At 33.3% G+C, this 15,326-nt stretch overlaps 2 protein-coding genes across 2 annotated transcripts; both read right to left on the bottom strand.

Annotated features, from left to right (window-relative positions):
- Positions 1 to 1,399: 1,399 nt before the first annotated feature.
- Positions 1,400 to 4,617, bottom strand: LOC125602489 (protein WVD2-like 4). Its single transcript, XM_048774105.1, has 10 exons — positions 4,472 to 4,617; positions 3,859 to 4,122; positions 3,473 to 3,775; positions 3,348 to 3,394; positions 3,194 to 3,277; positions 2,657 to 2,737; positions 2,493 to 2,583; positions 2,337 to 2,408; positions 2,145 to 2,252; positions 1,400 to 2,062 (listed from the first exon to the last, which is right to left on the bottom strand). The coding sequence occupies exons 2-10, from the start codon at positions 4,012 to 4,014 to the stop codon at positions 1,661 to 1,663; spliced, it is 1,344 nt and encodes a 447-aa protein (XP_048630062.1). The 5' UTR covers positions 4,015 to 4,122; positions 4,472 to 4,617; the 3' UTR covers positions 1,400 to 1,660.
- Positions 4,618 to 10,941: 6,324 nt separating this feature from the next.
- On the bottom strand, positions 10,942 to 12,245 carry LOC125602492 (RING-H2 finger protein ATL70-like). Its single transcript, XM_048774107.1, has one exon. It carries the CDS (start codon positions 11,715 to 11,717, stop codon positions 11,085 to 11,087), a length of 633 nt encoding a protein of 210 aa, XP_048630064.1. The 5' UTR covers positions 11,718 to 12,245; the 3' UTR covers positions 10,942 to 11,084.
- Positions 12,246 to 15,326: the final 3,081 nt, after the last annotated feature.

Below are 15,326 nucleotides of genomic sequence, written 5' to 3'. Positions count from 1 at the left end.
ATCACATAATATGACATAACAATTAATAGGAATATTAATAATAAATTAATTTTAACTATAGATTTGAATTTTATTTTCAGTTATAACAAAATCTGTTGAGAAAATCTAACAAAATCATACTAATTTTTTAAATAATTTTATTAAATATTGCATTAATTAATTTCGTAATTACGTAATATAATGCTTTCATTTAAATAAATTATCATCTACCACTAAAACGGGTTCAAAAGGTCAGATTTTTTTTATACAAATGAAGTTATTAACATATGTTAAAAATTTATTTTTACAGCTATATATTTTCAAAAATTATATGTTGAAAAATATTTTTTATTTGATTATTTGAAATTATGAAAACTCGAAAATGTAATAAAAAGTAAAATGTATAAACAAACTCCTATATTAATAGAGTAATAAGAAATCTAAACAATAAAATTAAAGATTATAAAATACAAAATACTAAGATATAAATTATATATTTAAATTTTTATAATATATCAAAATTAAATATTTATAAATGAAAATATATCCGATGCGCGGAATAAACTCTAGTTCTTCTTATAGGAGTAGTTTAGGTATCGTTTTGGGGTTTGTTGTCACGAGCGTGGTACATTAAAGCACGTTTGAGGCCAAGAAGATAATGTATACAGGCGATATAAAGTTAAAGCCCAAAGTCGAATTGTACCTCGAGAAACCAAATGCTCCCATAAAAGAGAAGAAAAACATGTGATTAGAGAATCAGATTATAAACCAATGGCAGGACTTAAAAGGCTATGGATCATCATGATTCTTACCTAATTGTCCGCGGTGAACACTATAATCAGTAGTACACAGTCATCCTACGCAAATCAGATCTGTAAACTTGGATCCACTTGACTGCTCGGAGTCGCCAATAAGTAAGCCAAAAAACTTGAAGCGACATTTTCATTCACTCAAAATTCACAAATGTGTAGTAATGCTGGCCTTCTCTAGTCAAAGTCAAAATGTTATCAAGTGTCTTAGTGTAATACTAAGACCGTTTCTACTTTGTCTTTCTTCATATCATTTCGTGTTCATCGATCCGTAAAAGAAGTCTTACATATATAAAACATTGTGAGAATTAAGAGGTACACTTTACATTTTGGATCATAAAATCTTGTATGGTTAACAACTACCAAGTATAATCCATTTTTGATTGTGTCAATTTCGGCCTTAATAAACTCCAAATACTTCATTAGCTGAAAACTCCCAAGTATATATCCAACGTTAGTCAAAAGACTCAAAACCAACCGTTAACAACTCCAAGCATAAACACTTAGCCGACCACAAACATGTTGCAAAAACAGAATACACCACCGATGATGCTTGCTTGTATCTGACCTTAGTAAGTTTAAACACCACCATCCTCCTTTGATATTTAACATTTGTACAACTCAAACACATGTTTTCACTCTTCAAATTCACACATATATCCTCATTATACAAATATAAGTTACAGTTTTTTGAATCCAACAAATATTAAAGACCATATTTTAAAGAAACAATCTGAGCCTTTCAAAGAAATGGAGAGTAACTCTCAAAGTATGACGCAATGCAAACAACTCTATTCACACTAAAGCTTTTGAAAAAGAAGAAGAAGAGATAAGAGATTTATTCCAAGATCCAAAAGCCTTTCTTGCTTTTATCAGCTTCCCACTGCCACTTCAGTAGTCATAATCTCAGCCTTCACTTGGATGTTGTTGGATTCCGGTTTAATCTCTTCCGGTTTAGCAGCCACAGACACGCAAGAAGCCTTCTCTCCCTCTGCTTCTACTTTCTTCTCTTCAGGTTTAGCAGCCACAGTAGAAGAAGTCTTCTGTTCCTCTCTTCTTTTCTCTGCTTCTTCTTTCTTCCTTTCTTTAACCTTCACTGACTCAGTCTTTGGCTGAGACTTTGTTATGGGTTTCTTCAAGCTAGATGATGATGATGATAATGGTGAGTCTCTTGGTTTTGTCACACGAGGAGCACCAGTCTCACCTCCTGTTGTTGCATCACTGCTACTCTTTCTGCGTCCTAGCTTCGGAGATTTAGGACGAGTAGTTGGTATCTACAACATTTCAACGAACCACACATCAACATAACATCAGGACAAGTATGATCACACAGGAAGAAAGAGCAAAGAAGCAAACCTTCTTCAATTCAACCTTAGGTGGAGGTTCTTTGTAGAAACTAGGCATGGGACCAGCCTTGAACGTCAAGCTCTTCCTCAACCTTTTGATCTCTTCTTCCTGACTCTCCTGAACAAACACCAATACATTATAGAAGATGTCAGACTAATAAGAAAGAGTTTGCATCCATTACAGAAGATGTGTTAAACTAACCTTTGACTTCGCCTGCAAAGTTGTCTTCTCTACCTCCTTAGCTTGGATCTTCTCTTCTAGTTTCATATAGAACTGAAAAACCAGACACAAGTTAAGAGGAGACTATAATCTGCTCTAAAATGCTCCAAATGAAAAAGGTTGTAAGCATAGCGCAACCTCCTTCCGTTTCTCAGCCCTTTCCTCCAACCTAAATGAAAATCCAGAAGCAGACCCAACGCTGCTTCTTCTCCCACGAGGTGTTGAAGTTCTGAGCAACATCCAAACATTATATATATATGTCATCAACAAACATAGAATAGAACATGAAGAAAATGACATACGAAGTGGTGGTTGAACGGGTGTCGTCATCTTCCTTGCTTGCCACTTCACCTTTCACTGGTTTAGATACTTTCTCTGCCACCCTGTAAGTTACAGATGCATTCACTCTTTAATGTACAGTACTTCCACATCCAACACAAAGAGGTAACCCTGTGGGTTCGGGTAGTACAGTTCGACATAAATCTTACCAACCCGAAATAAAATTAGGTTCGGTATTTGGTTAGTCCGGTTTGTGAGAATTCTACCAAAGTTTTTGATTTCGATTTGGTTTAATTTTCTTAAAATTTCGGATAAGTTCGGTTAAATTTGGTTCGAAATCTAGTTAGTTAGATTAGTTCAGTTCAGGTTTTTCGTATAGGTTTGGTTATATATATTTTTATTGAAAGAAAAACCGATGATCACCGAACCAAACCAAACCAGAAACCAAACTTTTTATTAAACCTATTGAATCGAACCAAACTCCTAACCGAACTAACCAAAAACTTTGGTTTGGTTTGGCCGGTTAGGACAAAAATCCCAGGCATAAAAAGAGGACTTACACAGCTGTTGTTGATGGGGCATCTTCAGTGTTCTTGCCTGCCATTTCATCTTTAATGGATTTAGAACCTTCATCTACCACCAATCTGCAATTTCATATTGGCTTAGTTGGCTTATATATACACATATTTAAAATAAGAAAGCAATTTGACTCACTTGGAAACAGGGACTTTAGCTGCAGTCTTAGAAACGGGTTTCACAGGCTGACACAGTACAAGGAGAAACCGATAAGAATATTGCTTATAACAAGACATATTGAGACCACAGCTCAGTGTACTTACCACAGTTTGTTTTTTGAGGGGAGCAGATACTAAACTGTTGCGCTTGGTGGAAACACCGCTGCTTGGAGATGCCATTGCCTTTGGTCTGGAACCACTTGCAACTACAGGTTTAGAGCTAGCCTTTGGTGTTGTTGTTGCATCAATGCTCTTTCTAGTGATGTCATCACGAGCTCCTCTAGCTGGAAACGAAGAGCTCTGAGAAAGGAACCTTGGGCTCCTTGAAAAGGTCCCTGTCTTCTTCTTAACAATTTTGTTAGCTGTTTTACTCTTCACTGAAGTCCCAGGCTCGGGGAGGCCAGCTTCCTGCAGAGAAGCACAACACAAGAGAGAGAGAGAGATGTTAGACTAGTGACAAAAAACACGAGTCCTGTAATAAGCATTATTACCTTGACAGGAACATTTTCATCAGTTTTCTCGGTGGATAAGTCAAGAACATCAGGTATGTTCTTGTCTTTGGAACTCTCAACAACATCAACATTCTCTTCCTCTTTCTTTGATTCAGTAACATCAGTCACATCCTGGACGGGTTTCTCAGACGCCATTCAGACACAAAGCAAAATGTATATATTGTCCCACAAAGATGATGAAAGAGAACTTCAGCTCAGTAGATCTTTAATCTCTCAAGGAGCCACCCATTGTTCCATTTGATCCTAAGAACATAGCAATGCTTGTGATGCCAACAATAATTGAAAAGAACACTCAAAAAGTCTTTTATTTTTACTTTTTAATTTTGTCTGCACTTGATATTTGGTTTTAGCAAAAGTATCAAATCGAATTTAAAGCTTGTTTTAAGCATTAAATCATAATAATTCACTTGCACCAAAACTCTTAACCATGATCATCAACTGTTCAGCAAAAAGTTAAAACTTTGCTAATGTCAATTCAAGATTAGGACAAGCTAAAACAAAGAGTTTATTAGGAATCAATCATACAAGTTCCTAAGACAAAAGTGAGAACACACTGAATGAATAATAAGCAAAAAAGGTCCAGATATATTACCTCGTTAGTTGATTGAGAAAGGTATATGCTTTTCTATCAAATAAAGCTTTAGTATGGTTGTGTCAAAAAGAAAGAGAGAAGAAAGAGCGAGCCTTTGTATCTGCGTGAGAATGAGGAGAAGGAGAGAGATGATGGGCTTTTTCAACGTCAAAAATCAAAATGAGAGAAGATGTAGACAAAACGACGACCAAATGACTGAAACGCCCCTAGTCTTTTGGAAGCTCTTTGACCTTTTAAAGACTCTTCGCCGAATAATGAATTGTTTTTTTAATTGTTATAAGACGGCTAATTAGTAGTTTTATTTTTATATAATGGCATAATTTTTGTTGTCAACAATGAATATGAACCAACTGCATCGAATCAGTACACCTTCGTGATAATACTAACTTAACACAAATCGCAATTATGAATTAGTTTTAAGCATTACATGCTAACTAGTCTGTTTTAATTTTCTTAAAATTTGTCGAAGAAAAATTAAAAAAACTTGTTACTTGCTTAATACTGTGTAAGAAAATATAAAAATAAATTACTATGTATATCTTCGTACATTTCATTACGTATGTAGGTATATGAGAGTTTCAACTTCCATATGCAATAACTTGAAACTAATATCTTACAACTTTTTAATCTCATTGTTGTATCTCCAGCATATTTTTCAGAACCATCCATATTCCGAAAACAAATCAAAATCTTTAGAGACTGCCTAGATTATCAAAGATTTTACAATAGTTAATTACGCAATATGTGTGTGCAATCAACAACCAAAAAAGTCATTAAACGGTCCAGGGAGTGAGTGAAGGGTAGAATGGTCAATAGACCAGAGACGGAGCCAAATAATTGAGATTAGACAAAGCAGCACAGTGTCGGAGAACGTGGGGGAGAGGAAGAGTGAGGGTCTCCCGTTACAGCGAACCCATTACAAACAAACAAGCCCCACGACATACCCGCCGCGTGCGGACCCCACTCTTCCGTCCGTTATTGCTGACGTGTCACGACCATTTCACATGATTGGTCTTCGTATTTGGGCCCCATCCAGCCCCGCTTGAGCTGTCTCGTTCTTATTACCCAAAAAAGGACTGTTCCACGTAGGTAGTGAACTGTGATTTCCCACCGTCAGATCTTTTGAGATTGTGATCACCGAAACGGGCCCCACAGTGTTTCCATGTTTTTGTTTCGGTCTAATGTATTATTCCTTTTTTACAATAAAGTAATTTCTTGCACAAGACAAACAATAAATTAATTTCACAATGAAGTTAAGTTTTACTCCAATTTTATTTTTAAAAAAAATAAAATTATTAACAAAAATTATTAAGAAAATAAAATGATTAACGAAAAATAATTGAATTACTTAAAATAGAGTTAAATATTAAGATTGGAAAAGTTTACTGTTAAACAAAGTCAAAAACAAAATGAGCTTAGAGACGCTTTAACACACAGCTAACGCAAGAAAAAATAATTGAATACTTAAAAATAGAGGTAAATATTTAAGACTGGAAAAATAGTTACTGTAAACCAAAGTCAAAAGTAAAATGAGGTTATAAATGTTCTCAAAACACAGTTAACGCAAGAAGAAGGAAAACTGATCACGTTTGCGTTATCTAGCAATTTTAATTTTTTTGTAAAACCTCAATTGTTTCAGAGATATATTGTACGAACATTCGTTGGAAACCTAACTAGTTAAATAGATAATGTATATTAAAAAGTAGATAGCGGCGCATGAGGAGCAACTTTCATGGGAGTTGATTGAAGAGATTGATATTATTCTCTCGTGTCTGCTTCAGAGTTGTTTGCAAACGATGCACAAGACGTTCATCGATAACCATACGGAAACGTTTTAATTCATCATAACAACGGAATCCAAGAATTATTCGGCACCTAGAAACAAGCAACGAGTACACTACAAAGATGAACAAAAGCAACAAAGAAACAAAAATCTAACTGCACGTATATATACAGAAAACATGCAAGTAACAACAAATGAAAACACTACAAAGATGACAGAAAGCAACAAACAAACAAGAAGCTAGCTGCTTCATATACAGAACCTGTCATGTGATACTAACCAGCAGAGCACTTACAGCTAGTTAAAGTACTCAATAGAGAAAGAAGAAGTTTCTTGAGGCATAAAAGACTAACCAGCAGAGCAGTTATCCAAATACTTACACAGGAAAATGCAAGTAACACAACACTCTAAAGATGGCAAAATCAATACATTTCATAGAAATCATGGAATATTTGTTGTTAATCTCAAGCTATAAAATAAAACCTTACAGAGCTATAATATTTTTCCTGAAGAAGAAAAAGAACTTAGCAGCTCATCTGTCGTGTTTTTATTAATTCTCTGTGGGCCTTTTGTTCGTCGTGAAAATTATGATGGGCTTGAGCCAACTTGTTTGTGTTTTGCCGTCCACTCTACTTCGATTTTAGCATTCATTCCATTCCAAAACATCAAAAGATTCAAAACTATAGTATTTGTTACCAATGGATATAAATTATGTTAAGGAAGATATATACAACATACAAATAAATGGGATTATGGGAGACTACATGTGCATTTCTCGAATGCTAAGGTGTGTAATTAGTGTGAAATGTAAATATATACTATCTTAGAAAGTGTTTCGTGAATAAACACACAATTCAAACTAAAAACTAAAGTTATATGTGGAAATGAATTTGGTGTGATATCAATACTATTAAAACAGAAGCAATTTTTATCTACTTACAAATAGTCTAGGTTGGACCATTATATTTAATTATATTTCCTATTATTTCTATTCATATCTAATTTAATTATTAAATATACATCATACCTAAAATTAAGGAACTAACTAACTAATCTGTTATTTTTTAAACTAATGAATTTAATTTATGTTAATTCGAAATTTAAATAACTAATCAATTATATTTTAGTTATTAATGTAATAAATACTTATATATATATATATCTATTCATTTGTATATATATAACTATATATTAATCCAAATGCAAAAAAAAAACAAATTGTTCAAAACCCTCACCAAATACATAAAAATATATTTTTTATAGTTAGAGTATTATTAAAAAGAAAAAACAATACATATATATATATGATAAAATAAATATTTATAGTAATTATACGATGAAATAAGTTATTGTTGATAGCTTTATGAATATATTTTTTACGGGTTACTCAAAAAGACATGTAACATATATATCAAATATAAACTAATTGAACAAATATATTAACAAAAATATATCATAAAACATTACATTAACATGAATCGATGCCAGAGAGGGTTAATATTTTAATTATTTAAAAATATAATTATATATATAAATTATAAAAATTAAGAACTAAATATAATAAAAATATATATATCAAAATAAAATAATAAATATTTACATTTCTAATGCGAATAATGAAATTAACTTTTAAATTTAAAATAAGCCATAGACAAAACATCAAAAAGTATCTAATAACATGTGAATAACAAAAGTAAACTAACTAAATAAATATATAATTTTTTTTTGCAAACGTAAATTATTAATTTGTAATAGACGTATATACATTATTGATGCTAAAATCTATTTCATTTTTAGTATGCATCCTCTCAAATATTGATCCATTAACAAGATGGAATTTTTGTTGGACTAAAATTGTATTTAAATTGGAGTATCACTTTTATAATATATTTACTATTCATCTGAACATTCATGAATATATATTACAATACTCTAAATATAATAATAAATCAAACTGAATTACATATTGGGTCATCTACCAGCTCAACCGATAACCAGATCTCGGGTTTTAGCAGTTGTTACGGGTTTTTTAAAATTTTTAAATAACAGTTTTTTTTAAAACTAAAATGGATTACATATGAGCCACCGAATTTGCCAATTTTACTGCGGGTCGGGTCGAGTTTCAAAACATTGAATATAATATTCCATTTGTAATATCTAAGTGTAGATATAATTAAAATACAAATTTATATCAAATAAACTTGGAATGTTTCGGAAATGATCCCGCGCTTTGAAAGCGCGGGTAAAAATCTAGTTTTTACTCTTAAAATGCTTGACTTTAATTCCAGACAGTTGTGGTTCGATTTTTTTTTTTTTTTGTCAGCAACAAGACAGACTCATATAGACTCTGTAAACCAAACTGTAGCTCTGTATCCATATGGACTACGAACGAGGGTTGTCTTCTTGCACTACGTGCTAGACTATCCGCCCTTAAATTTTGCGTCCTTGGTATATGGATGAGCTCTGAGCTGTGGAAACTACCTTTCAGGATCTTTATGTCTTCCAGATAACTTGCAAATGCGGGCCATTCCTCGGGTTCAGAAACCATCTTCACCAACTGAGAACAATCCGTCGCAAAAGTGATAGTAAACTGTCTTAAGTTCCTCATACATTCCATCGCCCAAATGAGTGCCTCTATCTCCGAATGAAGTGGTGATTGACTCACTCTAGTGTTCCTTGCTCCCAATAAATTATCAAAACCGTCGAGAGTGCTGCACCATCCTTGTCCTGAAAACCTATCATTTTCTTTCCAAAATCCATCCGTAAAGCACCACCGACCAGGAATAATTGGAACCGTCTCGGTTACTACCGAACGGGCCTGATCAGTGCTTTGTGCATGATTAATCTGCGCCTCGGCCCATAAGGCGGACTCTGTTTCAGCCAACTTAAGAGTATCTCGAGGGTCAATATCTAAATTGCTAAAAACTTTACTATTTCTCCCTTTCCAAATATACCATAGAATCCATGCAAAATGGTGATCCTCTATTGCTGGATCCACCCTCCAAAAAAATGATCCATATTTGTAAAAATTGATTGCATGGGAAAAAAATCCGGGTTAGATGGAATCCGTGAGAGAGCCCAGACCTGGATTGCTGGGGGACATTCAAAGAAGACATGATTGATGGATTCCTCAGGGGCCCCACACCGTACACATATAGTATCCCCTTGGATTCCTCTTGAACGTAGATTCTTCTTAACCGCTATGCAACCTGTTACGAGTTGCCAAAGAAAATGTTTTAACTTAGGTGGGCATCGCACTTTCCAGCAGAATGCTTTCAATAAAGAAACTAATGGACCAAACTCTGGGAGTGTCCTAACTTTATCTGGATACATCCGCTCCACCTCATAACCTGATTTAACCGTATATCGTCCATTATGTGTGAAATGCCACCCGTCCCGATCTGCCATCCGAAACCGGCTTAGAGGTATACTTTCAATTAATTGGATATCGTTCGGATCCACCAAAGTCCTAATAACCTGAGAATTCCATGTTCTAGATGTTTCATCAATAAGTGAATCCACTGTAAGATCCGGGTAAAAGTTGTGTTGATTTTTGTTTGCTGGTCTCGGGCGGGTGGATGGGAGCCAAGGATCGTTCCATACTGAGATGGAAGATCCTGATCCCACCCTTTTGATTAGTCCTTTGATAACCAGAGATCTAGCTGAGATAATACTACGCCAGCCATAAGATGACGCGTAAGATCGAATTGGTTCCAGTGGTGACGCATTCCTGAAATACCGTCCCTTGAAAACTCGGGCAAATAAAGTGTCCGGTTTCTCAATTAATCTCCATAGTTGTTTCCCAAGCATAGCCGTGTTAAAATCTGTGAGATCTTTAAAGCCCAAACCTCCTTCAGCCTTAGGCAAACACAGCTTGTCCCATGATTTCCAATGCATACCTCTAGTACTACCCCCATGACTCCACCAAAATCGTGCCACTGCACTTGTCAGTTTTTTCATCATCGTTTTCGGGATACGATAGCATCCCATTACATGATTTGGCAGTGCCGTTACCACTGATTTTATAATCACCTCTTTACCCCCTTTAGTAAAAAATTTGAAAGTCCATCTATTAACCCTGTTATTCAATCTCTCTTGAACAAAACCAAAAACTTGTACTTTTGACTCTCCTAAACTTTCAGGGATACCCAAATATGAGCCCATACCACCTAAATTTTGTATACCCAAAACATCTCTTAATTCCTGCCTTAAGCCTTCCTCAACCTTATGTCCAAACTGGATCGAAGATTTTTCAAAATTTATCTGTTGACCTGATACCAGTTCATAATCCTTCAGAATCCGAAGAATAGTCTAACATTCCTCATTGTTTGCTTTACAGAAGAAGAGACTATCATCTGCAAAAAGTAGATGGGATATCGTTGGACAAGCCCTGGCTACTTTTACACCCGTCAGAAGTTGTGGTTCGATAAAAAAGTCGTTTCGAGTGTTTCATTTCTTTCTTTTTGTCAATGTTTTGGATCTCTTACTCTTAAAAGTTTCTCATATCATATACCGTATATATTGACAATAGAGCCCAAAATTTAAATACGAGCCAAGAATTAATGAAGAAACACACATATCAAGTCCCTCTCGATGATATTCAACACGACTCCAATTACACTTTCTTCGTACGTATGTAAAATTCAATTTGACAAAAGAAAAATCAAAGCAGTTTATCCAACAAAAATGTGAAATAATTAAGCTTTACTTTTCCTTCCTTTTACATGTTTTGGGGCTTCAAATAATATATACAATGACCAAAAAAGAAGACTTGTATAGGAAGTAAAGAAGAATATCCCGAAGGTTAGGCTTGACTTCGACTTATAATAATTAGGACATCCTGGTGGTGGCCACGGAGGAGGCTGAGTGGACAACCTCGGCGAGGGGAGTGGGCTGAGGAGTAGGAAGCGGCGAAGTACGGCAGACAGGACATGTAGGATTGATTCTAAGCCACATGTCGACACATTTGAGGTGAAAGAAGTGGTTGCAGTCTGGCAGTTGCCGCAGCAGATCATTCCCCTTGTAGTCTCCCAAGCATATTGGACAACACGACGACGTTGAATTTACTTTTGCTTCTGAGTAGAGGATCTTTGGGTAGCTCTGAATAGTCTCATCGTCCAGACCGTCGATGATGAAGTGGTGATGCACACGTGCCCAATCTGGTGATGACGTTGAAGAAGAGAGCTGACTACGTTTGCAGAAGTAGGAGATGAGGGTGATTGTGGTGATGATCAGAAGGAGCACTCCGATGGAGAATCCAATTCTGTATCTGAATCCTACGATGTCTTCTGTGCCAAGGAGGTGGTTGTAGCCCGGCATCACCAGAGGCGGAGGCGGTTGGAAGGTGTTCATGGCGATTGCGGTAATTGTGATGGTTTTTATTGAATGTGTTTTAGAGGAGGAAGAATATAAATAATAGAGAGGTTTGGTAACATATTTGAATATGACTGGGTACTGAATCATCTTAAGATCATCTAAGTCCACGCTAAGAGAAATACAGTGTCATTTTCAATCCAACACTAAAACATTATATTAATACTATTGTTTTTGCACTGAAAATTTTCTAACCGGTATTAAAGCTCATATTATTTGAGGGCAATATACATATCAAAATTTTCTGTGGTAATATTCACAAATACTAAATATTATTTAATATTTGTAGAACCTAAAATCTACACAAAGTATTTGATAGTGATCGGGGTTGATCTAGGGAAAACAAATGATGTGGTCAACGATATCTTTAGAACACAACGATGTTAAATAGTTTCAGGTAGGCAAAAATATACTTTATTGATAACTGGGATCAAATACAATGAATTGAACTAGATCGAGTGATACAAACGAGGTCGATCAAGAGAGAATCTAAAAGTGGGAAGACAACAAGATCGATGTGAATGTGTAGCTTTCTATAGGGTTTCCAACGTGTCATCTTCCGTGTTTCTTCTTCTTCTTTTATAGTAAGTCGACTCCAAGATCCCCGTGGTAGCTCCGTGATCTCAGCTTCTTGTTATGCGATCTCTACGACTCCTTCTTCGAGCTTGATTCTCGTTGTGGGCCTCGGCCTGTCTCGGTCCATTCCTTTGATCGTGGCCCATTTCGGTATTGACCGAAATTGGGTCCAACAATATTTATTATAAAATAAATATTAAACATAACAAAATTTAATTAATAATACCTTGATCAAAATATTTTATGATAATCCTATGATAAAACAATGTAATTTAACACTAATAATAATATTGTAAATATAAGTTGTATAAGAAAATACACATTAATCCATATATTAAGTTTCTCATGATAAGATTGTGACCCAAATTAGATAAATACTGTTGATTTAACTCTTATTATATTAAAATTCTTATAATTAATAATTTTGAAATCATAATATTTTATTAATTTATAAAGTTATTAGTTTAAAATATATATTATATATATATATATATATAGATTTAAAGAGTTATCAAATTTTATTTTACTTGATATATTTTTAATGTATTTTGAATACATATCATAGAATACAATTAAATTTTTATATACAATTCAGTAAATAACACTAACATAATAAAATAAAAATTGTAGATGCAATTATTTTAGAATAAATAAATAAATAATACAACATTTTATGTTTATATAACATTTAATTCGAAAAGAACATAGATGAATTTGTTTTTAATATTAGTTTTTCTCATTTCAAAACTATGGGATCTCTCCACTAACCTGAAGCAGTAAAATAATTTGACCTCTGAAAAACAATTCTCTAAAGATGCCACAATAAACTTTATTTTCGGTTATAACAATATATAACTAGTTGATGTCCCACACCTTGTGCGGATTAATATATCTATATACCTAACCATTTTTAATTCTAATATTTATTTTCATAAAATAATAATAACTAAATTAGATACAAAATTTAAATTATTATAAATTATAAAACTTCAATATTCATATTGGTAATCAATGTACTAAATTATGTTTTATTGGATCAAAATCTTTTTTTCTATAGTAATAATTAAATTAGGAAATTTGTATCTGAAATTAAATGCATGTAGTATTTGGACTGAAAAGAAATCATGTGGTACTGGAAAGGATTATAAAAAAATCACAACTATAAAAAATTAATAAAATAACAATAGTCTAGGAGTGTTCAATCCGGCAAAACCGAACTATTTTAAACCGAACCAAACCGAAATAGGAAAAACGGTCTTGATTTGGTAATATCAAATAAACTGAATGGATGTTATTTTTAAGAAACCACAGTATATGAATATGGTTGAGTATATTAAGCGATCAAACTGTATAAACTAAAGAAACCGGTTAATTCAGATATATCAAAATACTTATATATAAATTTTGTATTTCATCAATATTTCCTATAATTATCAAAGAAATTGCTATAATATTAATCATTAAAATCATAAATTAATATAAGATAAAAGTAATGATTATATTATCAGTAGATGTTGTTAATATCAATTGTTAATATTAGGCGTTTTTTAAAAAAAGCTTCGTTTTTGGTCATTTTAAAGCTCCAAATCGTTTTAGATATGACTAATATGCTTGTACCAAGTGTAAATCGTGGTTGAAACGTCAAAACAAGTGAAGATAATGTTTTAGAAATCATTGACGGCCGCACAAAACATTTGCAGAAACCCGAAGAAATAAAAATGAGGAAGACGAAGGCTTATTACAACAATGCCCTTCATTAAATAAATAAAGAAAATAAACAAAAATGAGCCTAGGGACACTCGAAGTCAAGACCTGATGGACTGTAATATCAGAGAAACTGCCACCAGACCACGCTACTATCATTGATAACCATTACATAACTTTATATATATATAAATATATTAAATTTTATTAAAAACTAGGCTCCGCGTACTCCCCGATTACTCCCCGATTTTTTTGTAACTCGCTAGGCGTAGACTAACCGCCCGACTAACGCCTAGCGTAGTTTCGAACAGATGATAAAACTATGATAATCGTCTTCTCTATTTTGACACTTCACGGCCTAATAAGATACTGCACCAGTCACACCCGATTTGGTGGACAGTTGTTATTTTTTTGGGTGTAAGGTGGACAGTTGTTATAATAACCTTAATGCGCCATTTCATGCCTGCTTGATGCTATTTTCTTTTTAAAATACGAAACAAAACGCTTATAATGATAGAAACATCAAAACAAAACGTATATCCAGGTATATTTGAATTTCAGTTTGAATATATATATATATATATATATATATATATAAGGATGAAGACAAAAACCGGATATAAACGTGTACATTATACATTTTAAGAATGGTATTCTTATATAAATTTTATCCTAGGGCCGTCTCCAGCTATAGATTTTAGTAACTGTTTTTCTATAAATTTTAATATTTTTTAATAATTTAAAGACCATAGAAATATGTATATTGACTGTTCAAAATTTAAAATTTAAAGATTAATATTTATACCTTACTAAGCTATGCCTAAGGCCGGTCTTTCTAGCTACATACTACGATGCTTGAGCTATCTTACCTAGACTTGAAAAGTTCAAAAATGTATAGCCAAAGGTTTTTGGTATTCTTTTGTGACGTTGTTACTTGTTAGATTTACTTGCTTGCTTGAGTTTTAGGTATGGCGTTTGAAGGAGCGTTTCGAGTCTGATTGGTTTTCCCGCTACTATCCGCAAATGCACCTTTTGTGGTTAGTAGCGGTTGACAGCGTTTCGAAACAATCATACAAACCGTTACAAATCGCTTCAAACCTCTTAAAAGCAAAAGCTAATTTCAGCTAACGTTTGCGGTTGCGGGTGGATAAATAAATATAAACTTTTTTAAAAATATATTTTAAAATGGAAATATTATAAATAAAAATATATACATATTTTATATATTAATTTAAATTCACAAACAGTATCATAATTTGTTTTATAAAAACTTTAAACTAACTAACTATTCATTAGAATTTTTTAAATTAATATACATACATATATAAAGATATACACATATATAAAATGAAACAAAAAATTCTTTCAAAGTTTAATATGAATCTTCAAAAAAAATTAATTAAAATTATAACTTTCAAC

Source organism: Brassica napus, unplaced genomic scaffold (assembly GCF_020379485.1).
Source record: "Brassica napus cultivar Da-Ae unplaced genomic scaffold, Da-Ae ScsIHWf_2870;HRSCAF=3654, whole genome shotgun sequence".
Classification (NCBI taxonomy): domain Eukaryota; kingdom Viridiplantae; phylum Streptophyta; class Magnoliopsida; order Brassicales; family Brassicaceae; genus Brassica; species Brassica napus.
The sequence above is the reverse complement of the archived record's forward strand: the minus strand, read 5'-3'. Positions and strand labels throughout refer to the sequence as shown.